Below are 25,580 nucleotides of genomic sequence, written 5' to 3'. Positions count from 1 at the left end.
CTGAAAATAGTCTTCAAAATCCAAGTCCTTCCAAGCTAAGTCCTTGGAGGTAGCTTATCACCTGAACCTGAAAATGATGTTCCCATATAGGGTGAGCCACAGCCCAGTAGAAATATACTAAACCAAATATAAACAATGAATAAAGCGATAGCATTCAATAGATGATTAACCTAGATAATCAATTACATCATTAAACTGTCTCATGACACTAATGTCTAAGACACGTTTTACTTTCCAACATTATCAATATGGCTCAGAACCTGGCCAAACTTACAACAGTGAACTATATATATCATATTCACATTCTTCCAATGTCAACAAACAAATGAGACTCAGGCTCAAATCAAAACACTTCATACTTCTAGTTTGATACACATTTTAGTGCTGTATCAATAAAAACACTTCAATATAAATAAGCACACATAAAAGTGATGCTAATGGAGTCCATCCCCTATCTCCTCCCAAACAAAATCCGGTTTAGAGGTCCATCCACTATCTTCCCCTAAACCGTGGAGTACATCCCCTATCTCCTCCCACACAAAACAATGTATGTAAACACATAACATATACAACACACAATCAATACACATAATGTCTGTATTAATTCAACAATCAAAATTGATGACTTAATCAATGATTAGTTTCAGTTATCCCTAATCCACATGCAGTGTCTACAACAATCACGACTATCCTCCACCGATAGCCCAGAACAGTTATTTCTAGACTTGGAAATAAATAACTCAACAATTAAATGGACGAGTGATTTAAATTAACCAACTACCCCATTTAATCAATAAATTGCTCAACCTCATGAATTTAACTAGTTTCCCCAATGTTCCTTAAATTAAATATACAATTCAATTTATTTAAACAACTAGGGTTTTTCCCAAAATTACCAAAATACCCCCAACATATTAAAATGCCAGAACTTAGGACAAAGCGTATACATTGGAGTAGGAAATCCCTACCTCGAAGAAATCAACAAAAATGGAGAAGACGGAGATGACAACCCAAAACCCAAAGTGCTCCAAACTCAAGATTGTTCCGATCAAAACGAAGCCCTCGACCCACTCTATCTTTTTAATAAAGGATCTGAGGTAGAAACTCACTCTAAGTAGATCAATCCTAAGAGAGAAGGTGTGTAGAGGGAGAGAGAACTCGTACCTAGGGTTTTGGAATCTGAAAGTGGATAAAAAACTGATCTGAAACACGCTACTGCCTATTTAAACCTGATAGGTTCGCTCGAGCGAAGACTTGGTCGCTCGAGCGACCAGACACAGAAAAGCTTCGCTCGAGCCAAGAAAGCCTTGCTCGAGCCAACAACCCAGAAGCTCGCTCGAGCAAAGGAAATCTCGCTCGAGCGAAGAACTCAAACCCTTAGGTCTGTAACCAGACACACGCTCGAGCGAAGGAACTCTCGCTTGAGCGAAGAACGAACCAGCTCGCTCGAGCGAAGAAAAGCTCGCTCGAGCCAAAAACCACTGCTCTCAGGTCTTACTACTAAACGCAATCCTCGCTCGAGCAAAGAAACCCTGGGTCGAGCGACGGACCAAAACAAAGAGCTCGCTCGAGCGAAGAACTGCTCGCTCGAGCGAAGGGTCAAAATTCTGGGCAACAACCCTTTGTTCCCAAGCTCAACCAACCTGTTACAAACCTGCCCATTGCATCCCCTAACTCAGAAATAGGAAATTAAAGGATGGTAACAACCATAATACAATGACAGGAGCTACGGAACCCAAGTCCGGATATAATAAACAAATGGGAAAAGACCGGGGTCGCTATACGCACCATTGTGGAAAGAACAAGGTATCTGCTTTCACTTGCTAAATTGCCAAGATCCTTTTGAGATGAGGCAATGAAGACAGCGGCTGACATGATTAATTTGTCTCCTTCCTATCCTTTGAATGGTGATGTTCCAGAAAAAGTTTAGACCGGCAATGATGTGTCTTATGAGCATTTGAGAGTGTTTGGTTGCCAAGCCTTTGTTCAAATTCCAAAGGATGAGAGGTCCAAGCTTGATAGCAAGTCAAGACAATGCATTTTTCTTGGCTATGGGCATGATGACTTTGGTTATAGATTGTGGGATCCGATCAACAAGAAAGTCATTCGAAGCCATGATGCTGTGTTTCTTGAAGACCAAACAATTGAAGACTTTGGCAAAGGTGACCAACTTGAGCCAAAAACTAGTGATCTCATTGACATGGATCCATCTCCTTCATCTTCAATTGATTATCAAAATGAGGGAGATATACAGCCACCTCTTGAAGACATAGATGATGATGCTACTCCAAATGAAGTTGAGCCAGAAATTGAGGAAGAGCATCCAACTCAAGAACCGCCACCACAATTTGAGTTGAGAAAATCTACAAGGGATCGGCAACCTTCGAGAAAGTATCCTGCCAATGAATTTGTGTTGATTTCTGATCAAGGGGAGCCCGAGAGCTACCAAGAAGCAATTGAGCATGCAAAGAAAGGTGATTGGAAAAAGGCCATGGAAGAGGAATTGAATTCCTTGCTTCAAAATCACACTAATGATTTAGTGAAGTTGCCTAAGAGGACGAAAATTCTGAAAAATAAGTGGGTTTTCAAATTGAAGAATGATGGCAAGAATCTGAGGTACAAAGCACGTCTTGTTGTGAAAGGCTTTGGGCAAAAGAAAGGTGTTAACTTTGATGAAATTTTCTCGCCGGTTGTAAAGATGTCTTCTATTCGAGTTGTACTTGGCATGGCCGCAAGTATGAACTTTGAAGTTGAGCAACTTGATGTGAAGACCACATTTCTCCATGGTGACCTTGAAGAATAAATTTACATGGAGCAACCGGAAGGTTTTGTGGAGAAAGCGAAAGAGAAATTTGTTTGCAAATTGAAGAAAAATTTGTATGGCCTCAAGCAAGCCCTGCGACAATGGTACAAAAAGTTTGACTCTTTCATGATGAATAATGGTTTTTCTAAAACCACTTCGGATCATTGTGTGTTTGTGAAAAAAATTTCAGATGGCAAATTTATTATTCTTTTGCTTTATGTGGATGACATATTAATTGTTGGTCAAGATTACACTATGATTAACAGGTTGAAATTGGAGTTAAGAAAATCGTTTGTTATGAAAGATTTGGGACTAGCAAAACAAATACTTGGTATGAAAATTGTTCGTGATCGCAAAAAGGCACTGATTTGGTTGTCTCAAGAAAGCTACATTGAAAAGTTTCTTGATAGGTTCAACATGGATAAAGCAAAGCCGGTTGGTTGTCCACTTGCGGGTCACTTCAAGCATAGTTAGAATCAATGTCCTATAAATGAGAAAGACAAGGGAGAGATGCAGAAAATTCCTTATGCTTCAACGGTTGGTTCTTTGATGTACGCCATGGTTTATACAAGGCCAGATATTGCTTACTCCGTTGGTGTGGTGAGTTGTTTTCTCTCTAATATGGGTAAAGAATATTGGGCAGTGGTAAAATTGATTCTAAGGTATCTTTGAGGGACTTCGAAGGTGTGTTTGTGTTTTGGGGATGGTAAACCGATGCTTGATGGGTTCACAGATTCTAACATGGCCGGTGATGTTGATTCTAGGAAATCTACTTTGGGGTATTTGATGACTTTTGTAGGGGGAACTGTGGCATGGCAATCTAAATTACAAAAATACATTGCTCTCTCAACTACCGAAGCTAAATTTATTGCCATTACGGAAACTTATAAAAAAGAGTTATGGTTGAAGAAATTTTTGTAGGAATTGGGTTTGAAGCAAGAAAGATATATGCTTTATTGTGATAGTCAAAGTGCTATTCATTTGAGTAAAATTTCTACTTTTCATTCAAGATCGAAACACATTGATGTGAGATACCATTAGATTCATGATGTGTTAGATTCGAAATTGTTGCAACTCGAAAAGGTTCACACGGATGATAATATTTCGGATATGTTGACTAAGACTTTGTCGAGGGATAAATATTTGAAGTGTCGAACTTTAGAGAGTATGGTTGATATCTCCACCTAAGTCGGTAGCGAGAGAATTGTTGGGTATACCTCCTTAATGGAGTAAAGGACCCAATTGGTTTATTAAAATATTTAGATTGGTTTGGTGTTGGTTATAATATATTTTTACTATATTATACCTAACTTTTGGAGGCCCAATGGGTATTTAATAATCAGTTTGATAGCAGCTAAGGTTTTGTTAAAAAAACCCAAGATTAAATAATATATTGATATATATATTTGCTAGGAGGCAGCGGCTGATTATCTTTTATTTTTGGGTTTGGTTTTGGGCAACAACATAGAACTTTGTAAAAGTTCAATTGGTGATTTCCATTGGTACAGTGGCGACATGTAGTTTACTTTGCTTCACTTTGTTTGGACGTTTTGACAACTCCGCCTTCGCATTGAAGATGTTGGTTTTGGTTCATTATTTTGGATCTTCTACAACTTTGTTTCGAAGACTTTTTGGTAAGGTCTTTCCTCTTGATTATTTGTGATTATTTGAAATTCACCTAAGGGTGGTTTTGTGAGACCATTCGTGTCTCGTTTGTAATCGTTTGGAAACTTTTTGGTTGATAGTGGAATCGGATTTCAATCCCGTGGATGTACCTCACATTGAGGGAACCATATAAAAATTCTTGTGTCGCGGTAGATTTAATTTTTTTGCATTAATTTTTATTCCCATTGATTGATTTACTTGTGGGAAATCATCTATTTTCCCTAACAAAAACAATAATGACCGTCTCATTGTTCATCATTATATTTCTGACATTGATAGATATGCTATCGCACTTTTCCCTGATGAAACATTTGTTGGTATACTGCCTTTGCATGAAAATATTGATCATCTACCGAGCCCAGAAGATATGGGCAATGCTATTGGCCCCATTGACGGCATATTTTTGCTGCACATTCCTGGGTATTATAGCAACAGCGACCGTATGGCTCTGTGAAACCCTGCTATGTGAGAGTTCAACCACCTCCATGTATTCGAACCTATCTTTCCACCGAATTTTCATGCCCTTACAAATGTGATTGGATTTGGGTTGGGCCCATATTACAAGATTATTTGGATTCGCGACTTTATTGAAAGGATTAGTGATGAAACATATGATATATAGGCTATCCTTATCATGTTGTTGTAATATACACTCTAGGTAAAGATTTGTGGAGACATTTCGATCTTCTTACAATACCTAAAGGCCGTACTATCTATAATTCTCTGTGTGCCACATGCATAAATGGAGCATATTATTGGTTGTCTGGTATGGATTATATTAAATATAGGATCCTTTCATTTGACATGCGGCTGGAGGAATTAAGAGAGATAGAGGGGCCTGATCATTCTGAGCATAAATGGGGGTTTCTTTCATTGTACAATGATTCTATTGGTTTGTTCCTTCGTCAAACTGGTGTGATTTTGCAATCTATTATTGATATATGGGTGATGGAGGAGGAAGGATGTTGGACCAAACTAATAACAGTAAATTCGTTTCTAGAAGTTTTTCTTCTGCGTGGGTTTTGGAATGAGGAGCTTTTGTTTGAAAGTCAGACGAATGAGCTGGTGTTGTACAACCATGAAACCCATGAGATGTGAAACCTTGAAATCTACGGATGTGGCTATGAAGCACGGATACTTCAAATAGGAAGACGTATCCGTATCAGATACTAATACTCCTTGGATACTTATGGATAAGTATCAGATACTTATTAAAAGTATCGGATACTTCTTAATTAATTTTTCATTAATTTTGAAGTATCGGATATTTAGTTTTGAAGTATCAAATGCTCCAAGTTACATATTATCGAATACTTCTTAATTAATTTTGAAGTATCAAATGCTCCAAGTCATGAATTACTCCTTTTACGAAATTAGAATTGTATCATTTCTTGCATAACATCATAATATAATATAACTGCGAGGATAAATAGAATATTTTTATAATACTTTGCTTAGTTTTTTTATAAAAATAACGTTATAAGCTAAAGTAATAGAATTCATCAAATTGACATATCTTCATTGTATCATGCATGTCCCCTATAACTACATAGAAGTAAGGATTAATAAGATAATATAACAATAGTAAAATTAAATATCAATAAATAAATAAGCAAATAAACTTGCATAGAATATTTTTGACTAGTACAAAAGGAAAAAACATAGGGTCAAGCTGTAGATTGTTTTGATATTATAATATCAACATATTAGACTTGATATTGAAATAAAATATTTGCAAGACCTATTGAAAATTTAAAAACTAAACTAGCTACTGGCTTAAATTAATACCTAATTCTTAAAAGATTAATATTTTGCATTATAAAGTTACTGTGGTTTCTCAATATTCTTGAGCTTATGTGTAACTCACTACTAATAATTTTTTTATTTTTTATTTTTTACAAACGTATCCTAGCCGTACCCGTATCTGTATTCTACTTTTTTAGGTTTTGTTGTATCACCATATCCATATCGTATCGTATCCGTACCTCGTATCCGTATCTGTGCTTTCTAGGGATGTGGCAATGCTCTTGGGCTTTGGGCTATTTGTTACAAGGAGAGCTTAGTTTCAATGTTTGGACAAAATGATGAGGATGGGAGGAGGAGGGGCTACCAATTCTCTAATGCGGTTCATGACCTCCTTATTACTGGTTGCTGCACGAGCTTAGGACTAGGAATCCAAAACCCGAATAACTTGTTTATTCTTATCCTGATTGTCTATCTTCGGACTCACTCTGTTTTATTATGGGCATGTTTTCTCATTGGTTTATTCTCTATTTTGAAAAATACTACTTTTTTATGGATGCTAAAATTAATAATTTTTTTTAAGTAGTAACTCTTTAACATCCAAACAACCCAATCTGACATTTGTCAGTGCTCAAATTAAGGGAAAATATCATTTAAGTGGAATGTAAGATAAATAATCTTAAATTAATGAAAAACTTTGCAACATTAAGACATAATTTTATATACTTTTTCATGAATTTGGTACTATTTTTTAACATTATACTGACACATTATTTCCCCTAAAATTAACAATTCCAAACTCTCTTCAGGGCGCCTAGCCACTAAAACATAACACATCTCTTTGTTTTTACAATTGATGCTTCAATTATTTGGATTACTGATTTATTAAAAATTGAAAGTTAAGTTAAAAGAGAAAACTGTTGAGCTAAATAAATATATGCGTTGTTACCACTTTTTTCCTCCATTGTGATCCATCCAAACACATTGTAGAACAAAGACTTCATTTGTCTTCTTCGTTGTAATTTATCCACAACTTCCCACTTTGGTATTCAAAGAAAATGAAGAAGAGATAATAGTATTGGCATGGAGCCCTCCAGTAAAAAAAACACAAAAATAAAAGAAGATAATTTACGATCTCATATTAGACACATTGTGCTCTCGACTTATTGTGTTATAAGATAAATAGGTTTGATTTATTTTTTGGGAAACAAAAAAAGACTACATTATATTTTTTATTCTTTTGTTTTCATTTTTAAGATGCACACTATCCATACCAAAAATGGTAAAAACTATAAAACATAAAGAAATTGTTTAGTTTTATTGGAATAAATATAAATGTTGCATGTGCTCTAATTTTATAATTGTTGATATAAATAACACAACTTATCACTTTTGTGTTATTATTCATTCTTCAAATGTGTGGTGTATAACATACAACCTATCCTAAATGATCACGGCTTTCTTGATTCAATCGAAAAGGCAAAATAGTTTTTGTTGGCTTTGATTTTAAAAATATATATTATTTAAAAAGTTGGAGATTTGATTACGTATGGTATGATTTATTCCTGTTTTAGAATACTTATAATTTCTTTTCATAACCTAAAAAAGTCAAAAAGTTACTATTCTATTTAAGTCACATCATCTTATTTAACTCACATCACCTCTCTATCACATCACTTCAAACTCAACCCATATCCAACCCATATTTCATAAAAAGTTAAAAAGTATAGTTATTTAAATCATCTCAAACCACCTCAAAATGTCCATGTATAAAGATGGTAAATAAAGATCTCATTTTTATTCTGGGATTAATGATTCTTTCTTTTTTTACTTTTTTTTGTTTCAACAAAACAAATGGCTTCTTTATTAAGTCCATTGGGCCGTGATTGGATTGAGTTTACCTAATAATAATAATAATTAGCGGCTTGACACATGGGATGTATGTGCGAATTCGTAAAATAAATATAGCTTCAAATAGTGCATTCAATATATTGAATATATAAATTTAAAAAAAAAAATTGAATATATAAATAATTTTGGCTGAACTCAGTATCTTTAACTGAATTTAAAATTTTTAAAAATTGAATATAAAAATAATTAAACACAAATTGAAAGACTAAGATGTCGTTTGGTAACACTTACATTTTCAGTTTTCTATTTATATTTACAAAAATTTTAAAAACTCAAATAAAAACTTGTTTGGTAAATTTTTAATTTATAAATCAACAGTCTCAGTTTATAAATTTGGCCAAAAAATGTAAACTCAAAAAATGTGTTTTCATTTTGAGTTTTGAGTTTTTTTTTTTTTTTTACCACCCAACATTAGCCACCACCCGCCACCATTTTCCACCACCGTCTTCCGCCACCGCCACCACCACCACCTACTCCCTACCACCACCTGCTATCACCACTCACCACCCACCTGCCACCACCACCCACCTGCCACTAACCAGCCACCACCACCCACCTGCCACCCACTCGCCACCACCACCCATCCATCGCCACCGCCACGACCACCACCACCCACCACCCACCTACCATCCACCCGCCACCACCCGCCACCCGCCACTACCATCCACCGCCCGCCACTACCACCCACCACTACCATCCACCGCCCGCCACCACCACTCACCACCCACCTGCCACTACCATCCACCACCCGCCACCACCACCCACCTGCCACCCACCACCACCACCACCCACCCGCCACCCATCTGCCACCACCACCCACCACCCACCACTACCACCCACTCGCTACCACCCACCATCCGCCACCGTCACCCACCCACCCACCACCACCACCACCTGCCACTTACCCGCCATCCGCCACCCACCTGCCACCACCACCTACCACCCGCCACCACCACCACCCACCACCCGCCACTGTCACCCACCCACCCACCATCACCACCCGCCACCTACTCGCTATCACCACCCACCCGCTACCACCACCCACCCGCCACCTACTCGCCACCACCCACCACCACCACCCACAACCCGCCACCGCCACCACCACCACCCACTCGCTACCACCCACCACCCGCCACCGTCACCCACCCACCCACCCACCACCACCACCCATCTGCCACCACCCGCCACCACCACCACCCACTCGCTACCACCCACCACCCGCCACCGTCACCCACCCACCCGCCACCACCCACCACCACTCGCTACCCATCGTCACCACTTTTCCACCACCGTTTTCCGCCGCCACTTGTCACCACTTGCCATTTCTCACTCTTTTTTATATTTTAAAATTTTTTTAAATATTTTATCAATTACCAAACGTGTTTGTAATTTATGTTTTTCTAAAAATAAATAAAAAATAAACAAAAACCAGATAAAATTTTTGTAAATATAAACTGAAAAACGTAAACGTTATCAAACAGACCCCAAACATTTGTAATAAAAGAGATTTGATAAATATGAAAAAAAATAATTAATTAATTCAAAAAATTCAAAAAAAAAGGGGGGAATTTGCCAATAAATCTCATCTCGCAAACAAGATTCCAATTAATCTCAAGTTTTTTCTATTAATCTGTTAAGTCCTATTAGTGGAGAGTTTCTTTCCGTGTGGTTCTATTTGTGATTTTAATAGTGTTTTGTGGGGCTAAGCAAGGAATTCGTAAAATCCGTAATCCGATCCGGTCCAGTTCAATTCAGGAGGTTTGGATTGATTTTTTTAATCCATGGTTCCGTTTCGGATTGAAAAATTAAAAATTCGTAGTCCATGGATCGGTTCCGAATTGAACCCATGGTTCCGAATTGAAACCGATCCGGACCGTATACAAATAGCCTATATTTATATTATACACCCTCCCACATAATGTTTTCTCTTATTCCGTATAAAACATAAACCCAAACCTAAATCCGCATAGTATCTTTTTTTATTGTTTTTGTTTGTTAATTTAAATATTTATGGTGGAACTAGTTTTCTTATGGTTGTTTAAATTCTAAAACAGTATGTCGCTATTGTGGAAAGACATGTTACTATTGTGGAACTAATATGATGCTATGTTTATGTTTTTATGAAATTAAAATGTTTTATATCTTTTTTGTTATTTAATTATGTGATTCTGTGGTCCTAAATCGATTCGATACGTGTTTAAATAGATTGGTTCGGATTGGTTCCACGATTTAAACATATTGGATTGGTTCCAATTTTTCAAGAACCGTAGATAACGGGCTAGTCCTAATTTTATCTCAATCCGGACCATACTCACCCCTAGTGTTCTGGTGGACAGCTATACCCTTTTATTAATGTGGCAGGTATAATGTGATACTCCAATATGGCAAGTATTAATATGACACTCCAACGATGTGACACTTTAAAAAAATTAAAAATTCTTTAGTGTACTTTTCTTAAATGTTACAACGTGACAAGTATGATGTCATACTCCATAACTTTTACTAAAAAAAAATAAAAATAAAAAAAATAAAAATTCCTTAGTGTATTTTTCCCAAGTGTAACAACGAGGCGGGTATGATGTAACACTTCAAAAAAAATAAAGACTCCTTAGTATATTTTTCTGAAACGTAACAACATAACAGGTATGATGTGACACTCTAGAAAAAATTGAAAACTCCTTGGAGCACTTTTTCCAAATGTGACAACGTGGCGGGTATGATGTGGCACTCTAAAAAAATTTTAAAACTCCTTAATATACTTTTCTCAAACGTGATACGTGACACTCTTTAGTGTACTTTTCCCAAACGTAACAACATGGCGAATATGATGTAACGCTCTAAAAAAATTTAAAAAAAAACTTCTTAATGTATTTTTCTCAAACGTGACAACGTGGCAGATATGATATGACACTCCAACATGGCAGGTATGATATGACACTCTAAAAAAATTAAAAACTCTTTAATGTACTTTTTCTAAATGTGAAACTCTAACGTAACGGGTATAATGTGACACTAAAAAACTCTTTAGTATACTATTTCAAATGTGATACTCCAATGTGACGGACAAATGAGTCATTATACATTCAAAATGACTAAATGGATCACAAGAAAAAAAAAATATGAGACTTATTAATCAATCTCCTCCAAAAAAATTCAAAGATAATGCAAAAGTATATGAGTGATATATATATATATATATATCATATCAAACCTTGAAATTGAAATTAGGGGATGGAACATTTTCACATTTTTTATCTCAATCTCTTTATTAATTAACTAGTAGATATTTTGTGCGATACATGATAATTTATTTTTAAAATGAAAAATTAATTTTGAATCTTAATATTTTGTGTAAAAAAATTCTAACAACTGAAAGCCAAATTACAAATAGATTTGCTAATGATTGATAAAAATTTATGTCACTACATGTGTTATCCTTTGTAAAAGGCTTATAAAAAAAAATTTAAAAATAATTTTTAAAAAATTTACATTTTTAACTTGAAATCAAATCATCATTTGTATTAATCTAATTTATCAAAAAATTATGAATTTCACTTATATCAAAATATTTTTTTCTGAAAAAAATAAAAATAACGAAAAAATTTATAATATATATAAATTATGATTTGATTATAACTCATGATGTATTTTTTTGATTACTAATTGAAAAGAATTTTGCTAATTTCTTGTGTGGCCTTTGGGCTACCTTTAAGATCTCCAGTCCAGCCGATGTTCAAAGTACACTGTTGTTGCCTTTGTTGTAATTAGGGATGACAATTCACATAATCACATAGAAAAATGAAAAGAAGTGGTGACAAATGCTCTATAAATGCATTTGTCCGTAACATTTGTTACTTATCTTTAAAATATTTAATAATTTTATTAACACATACCTTAAAGACACATATTAATAAGTTTTAAAATATTATACATTTTGCAAGAAAATATAAAATTTTCTTAACCTATGTAAACAAGAGCTAATATTTATATTTCAGAAATAGATCAATAGTTAGAATTTGGCCAGTTGTTCATATGTTAATTTGATGAACTCCTCTCGCGTGTGGAATGATTTAGTGTACATTATTATGATCAGATTTTAATATATAGTATATAACATGCGTACATGTTACCACTATCTAGGCCAGCTTTTGCTTCATTGTTCTTGGAGATGAAAAGTTGCAATTACTAGATAGTTTGTCCAAAACATGAGAAATTATTCAAGAATTTGTTTTTTCTTGGGGTTTTTTTTTTATTTTTTTTTAGATTGGAAAGAAGAAAAAAGAACTAAAGAAAAATAAAATTCTTGAGTTGGATAGTTAGGTATGGTGAGCCTATTTTGGGGCATGTTATAAAAATATTAATACAAAAAATTGAGATGGTTGGATACACTACAACAAAATTGAATTTTTACGGCTTGCGATGCATACCGTAAAAACTCTTTCACGGCATGCACACAAATGCCGTTATATGACATGCCGTGGAAAGTTAAGCATTATTTACGGCATGCAGGTAAAGTTGTAAAAGGTAATAAATTAAACATTAATGACATACTTTGTATGTCGTATATAACTTTTTACGATATTTTTGTCATGCCATAAATCATCATACTTTCCGTGACATAATTTTGCATGCCGTAGAAGGTTATTTTTGATATATTTATGACATACTTTGTATGCCATATATAATATTTTACGGCATTTTCTTGCATGTCATAAATCATCACACTTTTCACGACATAATTTTGTATGCCGTAGAAGGTCATTTTTAATATATTTATGACATACTTTGTATGCCGTATATAATCTATTACGACATTTTCTTACATGCTATAAATTATTACACTTTTCACGGCATAATTTTGCATGCCATAAAAAGTTATTTTTAAAATATATATATATATACAAACGCACAAGAACATAACCTTGCCTAGCCGTAAGCACATCCAAACAAAGGCAGCAGCTTATAAAGTGCGGCAACTTGTGAACAAACCAAGTAGTTGCTTATAAACTTAAAGCCCTAAATCTCTAAGGCATTAGCATTTTTTGGTAACACTGTTAGAAATATTTCAATTAAATTTGGCTCTTAAACAAGTTAGCTAGACTCATGCAATAAAAAATATGTTAGCATTTTCACTTCCATCATCTAATCTAACCTACATACAGATACATCTCTAAAATACTGCGCTTCCCTTGCAAGATAAATGTGTCAGTATACTTAACTAAGCAAGAACTTGCAGATTTTAACAAAAGAAAAATCAAACCAAATTTACTACTGAATTTTCCACTAAGATTAAAATTTCAATATTGGAAAATCCCCTTTATTTTATATCTCAACATCATTGTCAATAAACATACACCAGTTTTGTCATGAAACTAGAACTATGCACATCTATGAAGATCCAACATAAATCTGGCAAAAAAAAAAAAAAGAAAAAGAAGCAATTGACATATTACAAATCAACTAAAGACACCTCATTCACATATTACATTAAGAAAAATGCAAACCTTAGAAGCTGCTTCCAAATGAACGAGATCCTTATCAAAATCCAGCAACTCTGGCATCTTCTCGGCAATGAGCTAATGAAGACAGGAAAACAATTGACATACTTGGCATCTTCTCGGCAATGAGCTGTTTCAGCAGTGTTATTTATCTTTGCTACCCCAGTAGAGGATTTCATTCAATGTTTCAGCTTCAAAGATCAACAAAAAAAAAAAAAAAACAATATAAGGTATTTAAATAGATTTAGTTTCAAATATACTGATGTTACTTTTATTTTGCCATTGCTATGTCTATGTAAATATATAGAAAAGATGAGCTGTTGAGATTACCGGTGGAGGTGAAGTCTGATGATGATCTAGCAGCAGCTGCTAATGGAAGGCCAGTCTACTGCAGAGATAGGTTTTACCGTGCATTAGCAGGAGGCCAATTCTCAGCTGAATATAAACCCTAAACCCTAGTTCGTTCCATTTTTCTCAGATGATTCAACCATAAGGTGAACAAGTTGTTCTAGAAATTTTAAAGTGAATCCCCTATAGTTCTACTCTACATCAGAGAGAAGTAAATAACTTAACATTCAGGTCAGCTCCATTTAGAAAACCAGAAACCCACTGACTCAGATTCTAGGTAGACAATATACAAAAGTGTTTTAAAGTATGCTGCACAAGTTTTTATAAACAACATTGAAATAAGTACCTGAAATTGCCTTAGTTTGTGCAGTAACAACATCCATGGTAGATCCTGATTCTCGCTGCTCAAGAGTCTCTCCAATACAAGCAATTACCTTCAAACCTTGAGAAAGAGCATATGCAACCTTATCTCCAACAAACTGAAATGAAAATGTCCCAAATTATGAACATGTGAAATAATAATCAACAACATAGTTGGCATCATCATAAATGAATAATCGTTGCACCATGAATGAAACAAGGGTTACCTCATTTGATTCATTTAACAGAGCCCTCCTCTCAGAATGACCAAGAATGACCCAAGGAATGCCCATCTTGACGAGCATCTCTACACTGCACATTCAAAAGAACCAATTTAAATTTTTTGCATTGAAGAAATTTGAAGTACATGATAGATGCTCAGAAATTTGAAGCACATTGTAAAAATGGATAGCTGTAGAAAAAGTTATAATAACTCTAAAGAAGACTAAACTAGGAAATGGGATGCTGAAGTAAATTCATAAAATTAAAATCAGAAATATATGAAACCATTTCTCGATAGAAGGATCATGGTGGGACTAGTGGTGCATTAGGAAATATCTCATCTTTCAAATTGGGACATGATACTCAAATAATACGTGTTGATTACTTATCCTTGAGCCATAACACAAGGAAACCTCCTACAACTTTCCAAATGACAATTCTAAAGGAGCAACTGAATGCCTTTTAATTAATTCAACACTTGCCAATGCAATACAGATTATTAACAGCATGATGAACCATACCTAACCTCACCAGTGAAAGCACCTCCCTTTTTGACCCAACAATTTTGAATCATTATAATAATGTAACACTTCAAAAAAATAGTTATATTTTTATATCAAATTTATCTTAAAAAAATAGACAGAAATATAATTTTAATAATAGACCATTCTTTTTTCATTTGGTGTAGTAAGGAAATGAATCATTATAATAATTAATTAATTCAAAAAATTCAAAAAAAAAAGGGGGGTATTTGCCAATAAATCTCATTTCACAAACAAGATTCCAATTAATCTCAAGTTTTTTCTATTAATCTGTTAAGTCCTATTAGTGGAGAGTTTCTTTCCGTGTGGTTCTGTTTGTGATTTTAATAGTGTTTTGTACGGCTAAGCAAGGAATTCGTAAAATCCGTAATCCGATCCGGTCCAGTTCAATTCAGTAAGGTTGGATTGATTTTTTGAATCCATGGCTCTGTTTCAGATTGAAAAATTAAAAACTCGTAGTCCACGGATCGGTTCCGGATTGAACCCCATGGTTCCGGATTGAAACCAATCCGGAACGTATACAAATAGTCTATATTTATATTATACACCCTCCCACATAATGTCTTCTCTTATTCCGTATTGTTAGGTTTTTATTCTTGGCAACCCCGTTTGACAAAACTCCTTTCAGATGTATTTATTTTCGCACTTTTATTTCAGTGAGGCTATGAGTTTATTAGATGCGAATCCAAACCCGAATCGAACCATGCAGAGAAGTTTGTGATGTTAATGCTTTCAAGATTGCCACTTCGCTGATTATTACGAGGTCGAGCTGCCCGGTCAGCTCGCGGCCGAAGCAAAATGCAAAATTGCATTCAAAATTGCATGTCCGTCGTTGCTCACTCGAGCCAAGGAATTCTCGCTCGAGCTAGGGCTTGCTCGCTCGAGCCAAGGAATGCGCGCTCGAGCCAAGGATTACGTCCATACAAAAACCTGAAAGAGTGTATTCCTCGCTCGAGCCAAGGATCCGTCGCTCGAGCCAAGGCACTAGTAGAAATCATGAAAAATACACTCCTCGCTCGAGCCAGCAAATCTTCGCTCGAGCGAGCCTCAGAATCCGGATTTCTCAAGGAGTTTGTTTTCTTCCCAATCTAGGATTACTTTTGGTTCTCTATAAATACTTGGTTTTCTCCCAAAACTAGGTGATTGATTGAAGTCCTCCAGATCTTCTTTTTGGTTCTTAAGGTTTATATCTGGGGATATTTTGTTCTTTTTTCCTTTGATGTTTTTATTGAGTCTTCAACTCATGATTTAAAGAGAGTACATCAAAGGTTTGTTTGTTATACACAAAAGAGAGAGTTATTCTTCAGTTGTGGATTCTGAAGAATTCGAGCCTGAAGCTTTGGTGGAATCCGAAGTGGCTCATCAGAAAGACAATTCCGTGGTGAAGATGGGGTTGGAAGAGGCACATAGAGGTTGGTTCAATTAGGCGTTGTGGATTCGCTAGGTAATTGAGAGTATACCTGTGTAATTCCTTTAAATCTTCTTAGTGGATTGTTCTTGTGGCTGTTGCCCGTGGTTTTTTTATCACAGTTGGAGGTGTCCAATTGTGGTTTTTTTCACGTTAAATCGTTGTGTCTCTTTGTCTTGATTGTTTGATTGGGATTGTTATATTCTGCTTAAAATTGATACATAATCACAAATCAACATCTAGGGGATTTCTAGTTTTTTCACGTATAAAACATAAATCCAAACCTAAATCCGCATAGTATCTTTTTTTATTGTTTTTGTTTGTTAGTTTAAATATTTATGGTGGAGCCAATTTTCTTATAGTTGTTTAAATTCTAAAACAGTATGTCGCTATTGTAGAAAGACATGCTACTATTGTGGAACTAATATGATGTTATGTTTATGTTATTATGAAATTAAAATGTTTTATATCTTTTTTGTTATTTAATTATGTGAATATGTCATCCTAAACCGATCCGATCCGTGTTTAAATAGATTGGTTTGGATTGGTTCCACAATTTAAACGGATTGGATTGGTTCCAATTTTTCAAGAACCGTAGATAACGAGCTAGTCCTAATTTTACCTCAATCCGGATCATACTCACCCCTAGTGTTCTGGTAGACAGCTATACCCTTTTATTAATGTGACAGGTATAATGTGATACTCCAATATGGCAAGTATTAATATGACACTCCAACGATGTGACACTTCAAAAAAATTAAAAATTCTTTACTGTACTTTTCCTAAATGTTACAACGTGACAAGTATGATGTCATACTCCATAACTTTTACTATAAAAAAATAAAAATAAAAAAAAATAAAAATTCCTTAGTGTATTTTTTCAAAGTGTGACAAGGAAGCGGGTATGATGTAACACTTCAAAAAAAATAAAGACTCCTTAGTATATTTTTCTGAAACGTAACAACATAACGGGTATGATGTGACACTCTAAAAAAAATTGAAAACTCCTTGGAGCACTTTTTCCAAACGTGACAACGTGGCGGGTATGATGTGACACTCTAAAAAAAATTTAAAGCTCCTTAATATACTTTTCTCAAACGTGATACGTGACACTCTTTAGTGTACTTTTTCCAAACGTGACAACATGGCGAGTATGATGTGACACTCTAAAAAAAAAAAAAAAAACTTCTTAATGTATTTTTCTCAAATGTGACAACGTGGCAGATATGATATGACACTCCAACATGGCAGGTATGATATGACACTCTAAAAAAATTAAAAACTCTTTAATGTACTTTTTCTAAATGTGAAACTCTAACGTGACGGGTATAATGTGACACTAAAAAACTCTTTAGTATACTATTTCAAATGTGATACTACAATGTGACGGACAAATGAGTCATTATACATTCAAAATGACTAAATGGATCACAAGAAAAAAAAATATGAGACTTATTAATCAATCTCCTCTAAAAAAATTCAAATATCAAACCCTGAAATTGAAATTTTTTTCTAAAAATCTATTTCTTACTCCCCCCCCCCCCCAAAAAAAAAAAAAATTTTTTGAATATCTATTCCTTACTCATTATTTTTTCTAAAATAAGTAAATTTTTAGAATATATTTTCAACTTACTATTCTCAACCATCCAAGAAATAAGAATTTTTTTTTGTTTTTTAATATTTTATTATTATCATTGTTTTTGGTGTTTCAAAAAATGTTTAAGAACATCCTCATTCTTTTTTTGTGTGTGCAATTTTTATTTTATTTTTTTGGAAAAGTTTGAAATACTATTGTTTTGGAAACAATTTGAAAATTAAAAAACAGTTTACCTACATTTTAAAGAAATATAGAAAGAAAAAAAAATTGAAAACACAATGAATAAAAAAAAATTATTCCCTTTTTTGTTTTCTTTTTCTGCTTCTCTATTAACCTGTTAAATCAATATGCAAAAAAAACAAACAACTTTTCTTTTGAAGAACACGATGTCGTAAAAACTTTATATATATATATATATATATATATATTTAAAATGTTTACAAAAAAATTATATAAAAATAAGTTTAAACTCAAACTGATACCCTATATAATTTAAATTCGCTAGAAACAAAAAAAAAAACTAAAAATAACAGAAAAAAATACTAAAAATAAAAAAATCATTTTCAAAAAAATTGAATTAAGAAAATTGGAACCATGGTTTAAAACTGTAAAATTGAATTAAGAAAATTGGAACCATGGTTTATTTTCTCCAGATTTGTTTCTCTTGCTCTTCTATTTACTCTCCTTTTGCTATCCAGGTTGTGGGCATTTTTTTTAATATTATTTTTTGATCTTGGAGTGCAATGACCACAGTTGTTTGTCTGAATTAGTTTAATTCGGACTGACTAATATTATTTTGTGTTAGATTGTGGCTGTTCTTATTAATCTCTCCTGTTGAAATTGTGGAGAATTTAGGTATATAGACATCTCTCAACCACATCGCCCGAAGCAATCTCTCTCTCTCTCTCTCTCTCTCTCTCTCTCTGCGTTAACATTTGAAGCTGGTTCTCTGTTTTTTACTTTATTTTTCTGTGCTTCTTATCTGTCAATTGTCTGGTTTTTACCGATCTATTCGTATGTTTTTGGTTTATTGATTTATTTCCATGTCTTAGAATCTCTCCATCTATTCCTCAGAAATTCCATATATTTCTATAGGTGAACTTGTATATTAGGGGGAAAAAAGAAAAAAGAAAAAAAAAAAACTCCAAAAACTAAAAACTAACCGGATGAGTTTTTTTTTTTTTTCACAGTTCCAGAAATATTAATAAATTTTTTGAATTCTCAAAAAATAATATTTCATCTTTTTCCAAATGCAACACTTTGCCAAACGTTAAGACTTTTGAAGTGCAATGTTATATCTTTGCTATTAGTTCAAAGTTATCAATTCATTCCTCATTCTTTCTTTTAGGTAGTGTTCTGCTGTCACCTTTCTTAAAAAAGGATTTGATTCATGAAACATTATTTGAGAGAGGTAAAATGTCGCAGAGCAACTGTGATCATCGTGATAAATGATTGTTTGATGTTATAGAATTTTTTTTTTTTTTTTTATTGTCTCAAAATCACATACGATACGTCAACCTATATTTCTTTTTATATTATTTGGTGTATTAAGGAAATGAATCATTATCAATATCTTTTTTGCAATTGAGGTTGTTGCAGCTGGTGAGCATTACAAGATTTCTTTTTGTCCTTTTTCACTCAACTAAAATGCAGGTTTGTTCTTTTTATTTTTGTGTCATCAGAAAAATAAGGCTCTTGACAGCAGAGGTGGTAAAATGTTGAGCACTAGGGATCGAAATTTACCTGAAGATGTTGTGAATGAGATACTCTCAAGGCTGCCCGTGAAATCCCTATTGCGATTCAAATGTGTCTGCAGGTACTGGTACACTCTAATTAAAAATCCTGATCTCATTAGCAAGCACTTTAACCAAGAAAACAATAATGGCCGTCTCCTTGTTCATCATTATATTTCCGACATTGATAGATATGCTATCGCTCTTTTCCCTGATGAAACACTTGCTGGCATACCGCCTTTACATGAAAATCTTGATCATCTACAGATCCCAGATTGTATGGGAGATGTTGTTGGCCCCATTGACGGCATATTTTTGGTACACACTAGGTACAGTGATGGCGACCGTATGGCTCTGTGGAACCCTGCTATGAGAGAGTTTAGACGCCTCCATGTACTCGAACCAATTTTTCCACCAAATTTTCATGCCATTAGAAATGTAGTTGGATTTGGGTTGGATCCATTGACTAGGGATTACAAGATTATTTGGATTTGCAACTTTTATGAAGTGATTGGTGATGAATCAGGTGATGAATGGGATGATGACATATATTATCCTTATTATGTTGTTGCAGTGTACACTCTAGGTAAAGATTCTTGGAGACATTTCGATCTTCTTACGATGCCTACACATCGTTCCATCTATAATTCTTTATGTGCCACATGCATAAATGGAGCATATTATTGGCTGTGTTCTGTAGTTAATGATGCTAATCGATATGGCATCCTTTCATTTGACATGAGGCTAGAGGAGTTTAGAGAGATAAAGGTGCCTGCTAGTACTAAACATAAATGGGGGTCTCTTTCATTGTACAACGGTTCTATTGGTTTGTTCTTTTCTCAAACTGATTTGACTTTGGAATGTATTATTGATATATGGGTGATGGAGGAGGAAGGGTGTTGGATCAAACTAGTAACAGTAAAACCCTTTCCAGAAGTTTCACGTCCGTGTGGGTTTTGGAAGGAGAAGGAGCTTTTCTTTGAAACTCGGACGAGCGAGCTGGTGTTGTTCAACCATGAAACTCATGAGATTAGAAATCTTGAAATGTACGGATGTGGCAGTTTTCTAGGGATTTGGGCTGTTTGTTACAAAGAGAGCTTAGTTTCATTGTTCGGACAAAATGATGAGGATAGGAGGAGGTGCTACCAATTCTCTGATGCAGTTCATGACTTTTTTATTACCAGTCGCCAGAGCCTAGGGTTTAGGAAACCAAATCAAAAATGACCTATTATTATTGTTATCTGATTGTCGTCTTCGGTTTGCTTTTTCTTTTTCTATTTTTTGTGTAGGTTGTCTCGTTGGTTTATTTTCTCTCTTCTGAAAATTTGTACTTTTTTTTATGGATGTTGAAATTAATAAATCAAAATTATATATGTTGACCTGTCTTTACTTTTTATTATTATTTTGAAGAGTAATACTACATCTCCTAATTTCTACCCCAAACTCCCTCGAATGATAACAATTTATTATTTGCCATATCATTGGGTGAGTTTGGAAAAATTAGGGGATGGAACATTTTCACACTTTTTATCTCAATCTCTTTATTAATTAACTAGTAGGTATTTTGTGCGATACATGATAATTTATTTTTAAAATGAAAAATTAATTTTGAATCTTAATATTTTGTGTAGAAAAATTCTAACAATTGAAAGCCAAATTACAAATCGATTTGCTAATGGTTGATAAAAAATTATGTCACTATGTAAAAGGCTTATAAAAAAAATTCAAATAATTTTAATAAAAATTATATTTTTAACTTGAAATCAAATCATCATTTGTATTAATCTAATTTATCAAAAAATTTTGAATTTCACTTATATCGAAATATTTTTTTCTGAAAAAAATAAAAATAACGAAAAAATTTATAATATATATAAATAATGAGTTGATTATAACTCATGATGTATTTTTTTTATTATTAATTGAAAAGACTTTTGCTAATTTTTTTTGTTTTTAATTGTATCTAAAGTGATGCATCAGGTCTTTAATTATATCTTAAGGTGGATTTACTCAAAGGTGGGATAGTAAGAGTTATTCACATTGATGCATAAAAAATTACAAATTCAAATCATAAATAGTGTTTTTAAAAGGAATTAGGCACAAAATTTCTGTAACTTTAATAGTTTCAGTTCTTAAAAAGATTCTGATTAATTATATGACACATCATAATAATTGTAAATTTTTTATACCAGCTAAATTATTTTTGCATACATCTTTTGGCAGGGCTAATGAAGGTACATTATCAATAATATTAAAATTTCAAAATTTTTATTTAAAAGCTACTCAAGAAACATCAACGGGTGCCTTAAATATATACAATTATTTTTGATGAATCATTATTCTTTAAAATAATACTCTACCATTTATCATTTGGCATTTGTTAAAAATTTAACCAAAAAAAATATTGAATTCTATTATTTTAATTAATCAATATTAAATTGAACGCTACACGTGTATATAAATTATTTTTAAAACTAACCGGATGAGTTTTTTTTTTTCACAGTTCCAGAAATATTAATAAATTTTTTGAATTCTCAAAAAATAATATTTCATCTTTTTCCAAATGCAACACTTTGCCAAACGTTAAGACTTTTGAAGTGCAATGTTTTATCTTTGCTATTAGTTCAAAGTTATCAATTCATTCCTCATTCTTTCTTTTAGGTAGTGTTCTGCTGTCACCTTTCTTAAAAAAGGATTTGATTCATGAAACATTATTTGAGAGAGGTAAAATGTCGCAGAGCAACTGTGATCATCGTGATAAATGATTGTTTGATGTTATAGAATTTTTTTTTTTTTTGATTTATTGTCTCAAAATCACATACGATACGTCAACCTATATTTCTTTTTATATTATTTGGTGTATTAAGGAAATGAATCATTATCAATATCTTTTTTGCAATTGAGGATGTTGCAGCTGGTGAGCATTACAAGATTTCTTTTTGTCCTTTTTCACTCAACTATAATGCAGGTTTGTTCTTTTTATTTTTGTGTCATCAGAAAAATAAGGCTCTTGACAGCAGAGGTGGTAAAATGTTGAGCACTAGGGATCGAAATTTACCTGAAGATGTTGTGAATGAGATACTCTCAAGGCTGCCCGTGAAATCCCTATTGCGATTCAAATGTGTCTGCAGGTACTGGTACACTCTAATTAAAAATCCTGATTTCATTAGCAAGCACTTTAACCAAGAAAACAATAATGGCCGTCTCCTTGTTCATCATTATATTTCCGACATTGATAGATATGCTATCGCTCTTTTCCCTGATGAAACACTTGCTGGCATACCGCCTTTACATGAAAATCTTGATCATCTACAGATCCCAGATTGTATGGGAGAAGTTGTTGGCCCCATTGATGGCATATTTTTGGTATACACTTGGTACAGTGATGGCGACCGTATGGCTCTGTGGAACCCTGCTATGAGAGAGTTTAGACGCCTCCATGTACTCAAACCAATTTTTCCACCAATTTTTCATGCCATTAGAAATGTAGTTGGATTTGGGTTGGATCCATTGACTAGGGATTACAAGATTATTTGGATTGGCAACTTTTATGAAGTGATTGGTGATGAATCAGGTGATGAATCGGATGATGACATATATTATCCTTATTATGTTGTTGCAGTGTACACTCTAGGTAAAGATTCATGGAGACATTTCGATCTTCTTACGATGCCTACACTTCGTTCCACCTATAATTCTTGATGTGCTACATGCATAAATGGAGCATATTATTGGCTGTGTACTGTAGTTAATGATGCTAATCGATATGGCATCCTTTCATTTGACATGAGGCTAGAGGAGTTTAGAGAGATAGAGGTGCCTGCTAGTACTAAACATAAATGGGGGGTCTCTTTCATTGTACAACGGTTCTATTGGTTTGTTCTTTTCTCAAACTGATTTGACTTTGGAATGTATTATTGATATATGGGTGATGGAGGAGGAAGGGTGTTGGATCAAACTAGTAACAGTAAAACCCTTTCCAGAAGTTTCACGTCCGTGTGGGTTTTGGAAGAAGAAGGAGCTTTTCTTTGAAACTCGGATGAACGAGCTGGTGTTGTTCAACCATGAAACTCATGAGATTAGAAATCTTGAAATGTACGGATGTGGCAGTTTTCTTGGGCTTTGGGCTGTTTGCTACAAAGAGAGCTTAGTTTCATTGTTCGGACAAAATGATGAGGATGGGAGGAGGTGCTACCAATTCTCTGATGCGGTTCATGACTTCTTTATTACCAGTCGCCAGAGCCTAGCGTTTAGGAAACCAAATCCAAAATGACCTATTATTATTGTTATCTGATTGTCTTCTTCGGTTTCCTTTTTTTGTTTTTCTTTTTTTTGTGTAGGTTGTCTCGTTGGTTTATTTTCTCTCTTCTGAAAATTTGTACTTTTTTTATGGATGTTGAAATTAATAAATCAAAATTATATTTGTTGACCTGTCTTTACTTTTTATTATTATTTTGAAGAGTAATACTACATCTCCTAATTTCTACCCCCGAACTCCCTCGAAAGATAACAATTTATTATTTGCCATATCTTTGGGTGAGTTTGGAAAAATTAGGGGATGGAACATTTTCACACTTTTTATCTCAATCTCTTTATTAATTAACTAGTAGGTATTTTTGTGCGATACATGATAATTTATTTTTAAAATGAAAAATTAATTTTGAATCTTAATATTTGTGTAGAAAAATTCTAACAATTGAAAGCCAAATTATAAATAGATTTGCTAATGATTGATAAAAATTTATGTCACTATGTAAAAGGCTTATAAAAAAAATTCAAATAATTTTTAAAAAAATTATATTTTTAACTTGAAATCAAATCATCATTTGTATTAATTTAATTTATCAAAAAATTATGAATTTCACTTATATCAAAATATTTTTTTCTGAAAAAAATAAAAATAACTAAAATTTTTATAATATATATAAATTATGACTTGATTATAACTCATGGTGTATTATTTTGATTATTAATTGAAAAGATTTTTACTAATTTCTTTTGTTTTTAATCGTATCTAAAGTGATGCATCAGGTCTTTAATTATATCTTAAGGTGGGTTTACTCAAATGTAGTATAGTAAGAGTTATTCACATTGATGCATAAAAAATTATAAATTCAAATCGTAAATAATGTTTTTAAAAAGAATTAGGCACAAAATCTCTATAACCTTAATTGGTTCAGTTCTTAAAAGGATTCTGATTAATTATATGACACATCATAATAATTGTAAATTTTTTATTCCAGCTAAATTATTTTTGCATACATATTTTGGCAGAGCGAATGAAGGTACATTATCAATAATATTAAAATTTCAAAATTTTTGTTTAAAAACTAGTCAAGAAACATGCCTTAAATATATATAATTATTTTTGATGAATCATTATTCTTTAAAATAATACTCTTACCATTTATCATTTGGCATTTGTTAAAAATTTAACAAAAAAAAATATTGAATTCTATTATTTCAATTAATCAATATTAAATTAGACGTTACACGTGTATATAAATTATTTTTAGAAATGACCATCGGAACCTTTCGTTAGTAGTTTATCCGAGTCGAATAGAGCGAGTTAACTGGGACAGACAGATATTTGAACAGCCCTAAATCCCAGATTGTCAATCCGCCTGCCCCACTCCCTCAATTGAGTTATCAGATTACAAGTATTTTTATAGAATTTATAACTAAATAATATTTTTCCAAATAAATAAAGAAACGATGTATAAAAAGTAAATTATCATTAAATGGATATA

The 25,580-nt window shown here is 33.4% G+C and overlaps 3 protein-coding genes across 5 annotated transcripts in view; 2 read left to right on the top strand and 1 right to left on the bottom strand.

Annotated features, from left to right (window-relative positions):
• LOC145804441 (putative F-box protein At1g32420) overlaps positions 1–21,203 on the top strand; it is a 187,816-nt gene extending 166,613 nt beyond the window's left edge. Inside the window, exons 2-3 of one of the 3 annotated variants that reach the window (XM_082898305.1) lie at positions 19,780–19,913; positions 20,160–21,203. In XM_082898305.1, the coding sequence (XP_082754431.1) occupies positions 19,813–19,913; positions 20,160–21,054 (996 nt within the window). In that variant the 5' untranslated portion in view covers positions 19,780–19,812 and the 3' untranslated portion in view covers positions 21,055–21,203. Of the gene's footprint in view, positions 1–19,776 lie in introns of those variants that run through there. The other 2 variants (XM_082898306.1, XM_082898302.1) reach the window with 2 other exon arrangements.
• LOC145803479 (triosephosphate isomerase, cytosolic-like) lies at positions 13,418–15,124 on the bottom strand. The gene is made up of 4 exons (XM_082896760.1): positions 15,072–15,124; positions 14,556–14,640; positions 14,315–14,447; positions 13,418–13,811 (listed from the first exon to the last, which is right to left on the bottom strand). The coding sequence occupies exons 1-4, from the start codon at positions 15,122–15,124 to the stop codon at positions 13,765–13,767; spliced, it is 318 nt and encodes a 105-aa protein (XP_082752886.1). The 3' UTR covers positions 13,418–13,764.
• A 1,657-nt stretch (positions 21,204–22,860) lies between the features above and the next one.
• LOC145803478 (putative F-box protein At3g52320) lies at positions 22,861–24,103 on the top strand. Its single transcript, XM_082896759.1, has 3 exons — positions 22,861–23,464; positions 23,579–23,676; positions 23,768–24,103. Exons 1-3 carry the CDS (start codon positions 22,861–22,863, stop codon positions 24,101–24,103), a joined length of 1,038 nt encoding a protein of 345 aa, XP_082752885.1.
• Positions 24,104–25,580: the final 1,477 nt, after the last annotated feature.

The sequence above is a fragment of the Camellia sinensis genome, chromosome 12 (assembly GCF_055761805.1).
Source record: "Camellia sinensis isolate YWXY chromosome 12, ASM5576180v1, whole genome shotgun sequence".
NCBI classification, from domain to species: domain Eukaryota; kingdom Viridiplantae; phylum Streptophyta; class Magnoliopsida; order Ericales; family Theaceae; genus Camellia; species Camellia sinensis.
This window is presented reverse-complemented; position numbering and strand designations above follow the sequence as displayed.

Coding starts and splice junctions, on each gene's coding strand:
- LOC145803479 (XM_082896760.1), bottom strand. CDS start 15,124: ATGATTCAAAATTGTTGGGTCAAAAAGGGAGGTGCTTTCACTGGTGAG. Junction 14,448..14,555: donor TGTTAAATGAATCAAATGAG/GTAACCCTTGTT, acceptor TTTTCATTTCAG/TTTGTTGGAGATAAGGTTGC. Junction 13,812..14,314: donor ACAAACTAAGGCAATTTCAG/GTACTTATTTCA, acceptor TGATCTTTGAAG/CTGAAACATTGAATGAAATC.
- LOC145803478 (XM_082896759.1), top strand. CDS start 22,861: ATGTTGAGCACTAGGGATCGAAATTTACCTGAAGATGTTGTGAATGAG. Junction 23,465..23,578: donor TGTTGCAGTGTACACTCTAG/GTAAAGATTCAT, acceptor TGTGTACTGTAG/TTAATGATGCTAATCGATAT. Junction 23,677..23,767: donor GTACTAAACATAAATGGGGG/GTCTCTTTCATT, acceptor TGGGTGATGGAG/GAGGAAGGGTGTTGGATCAA.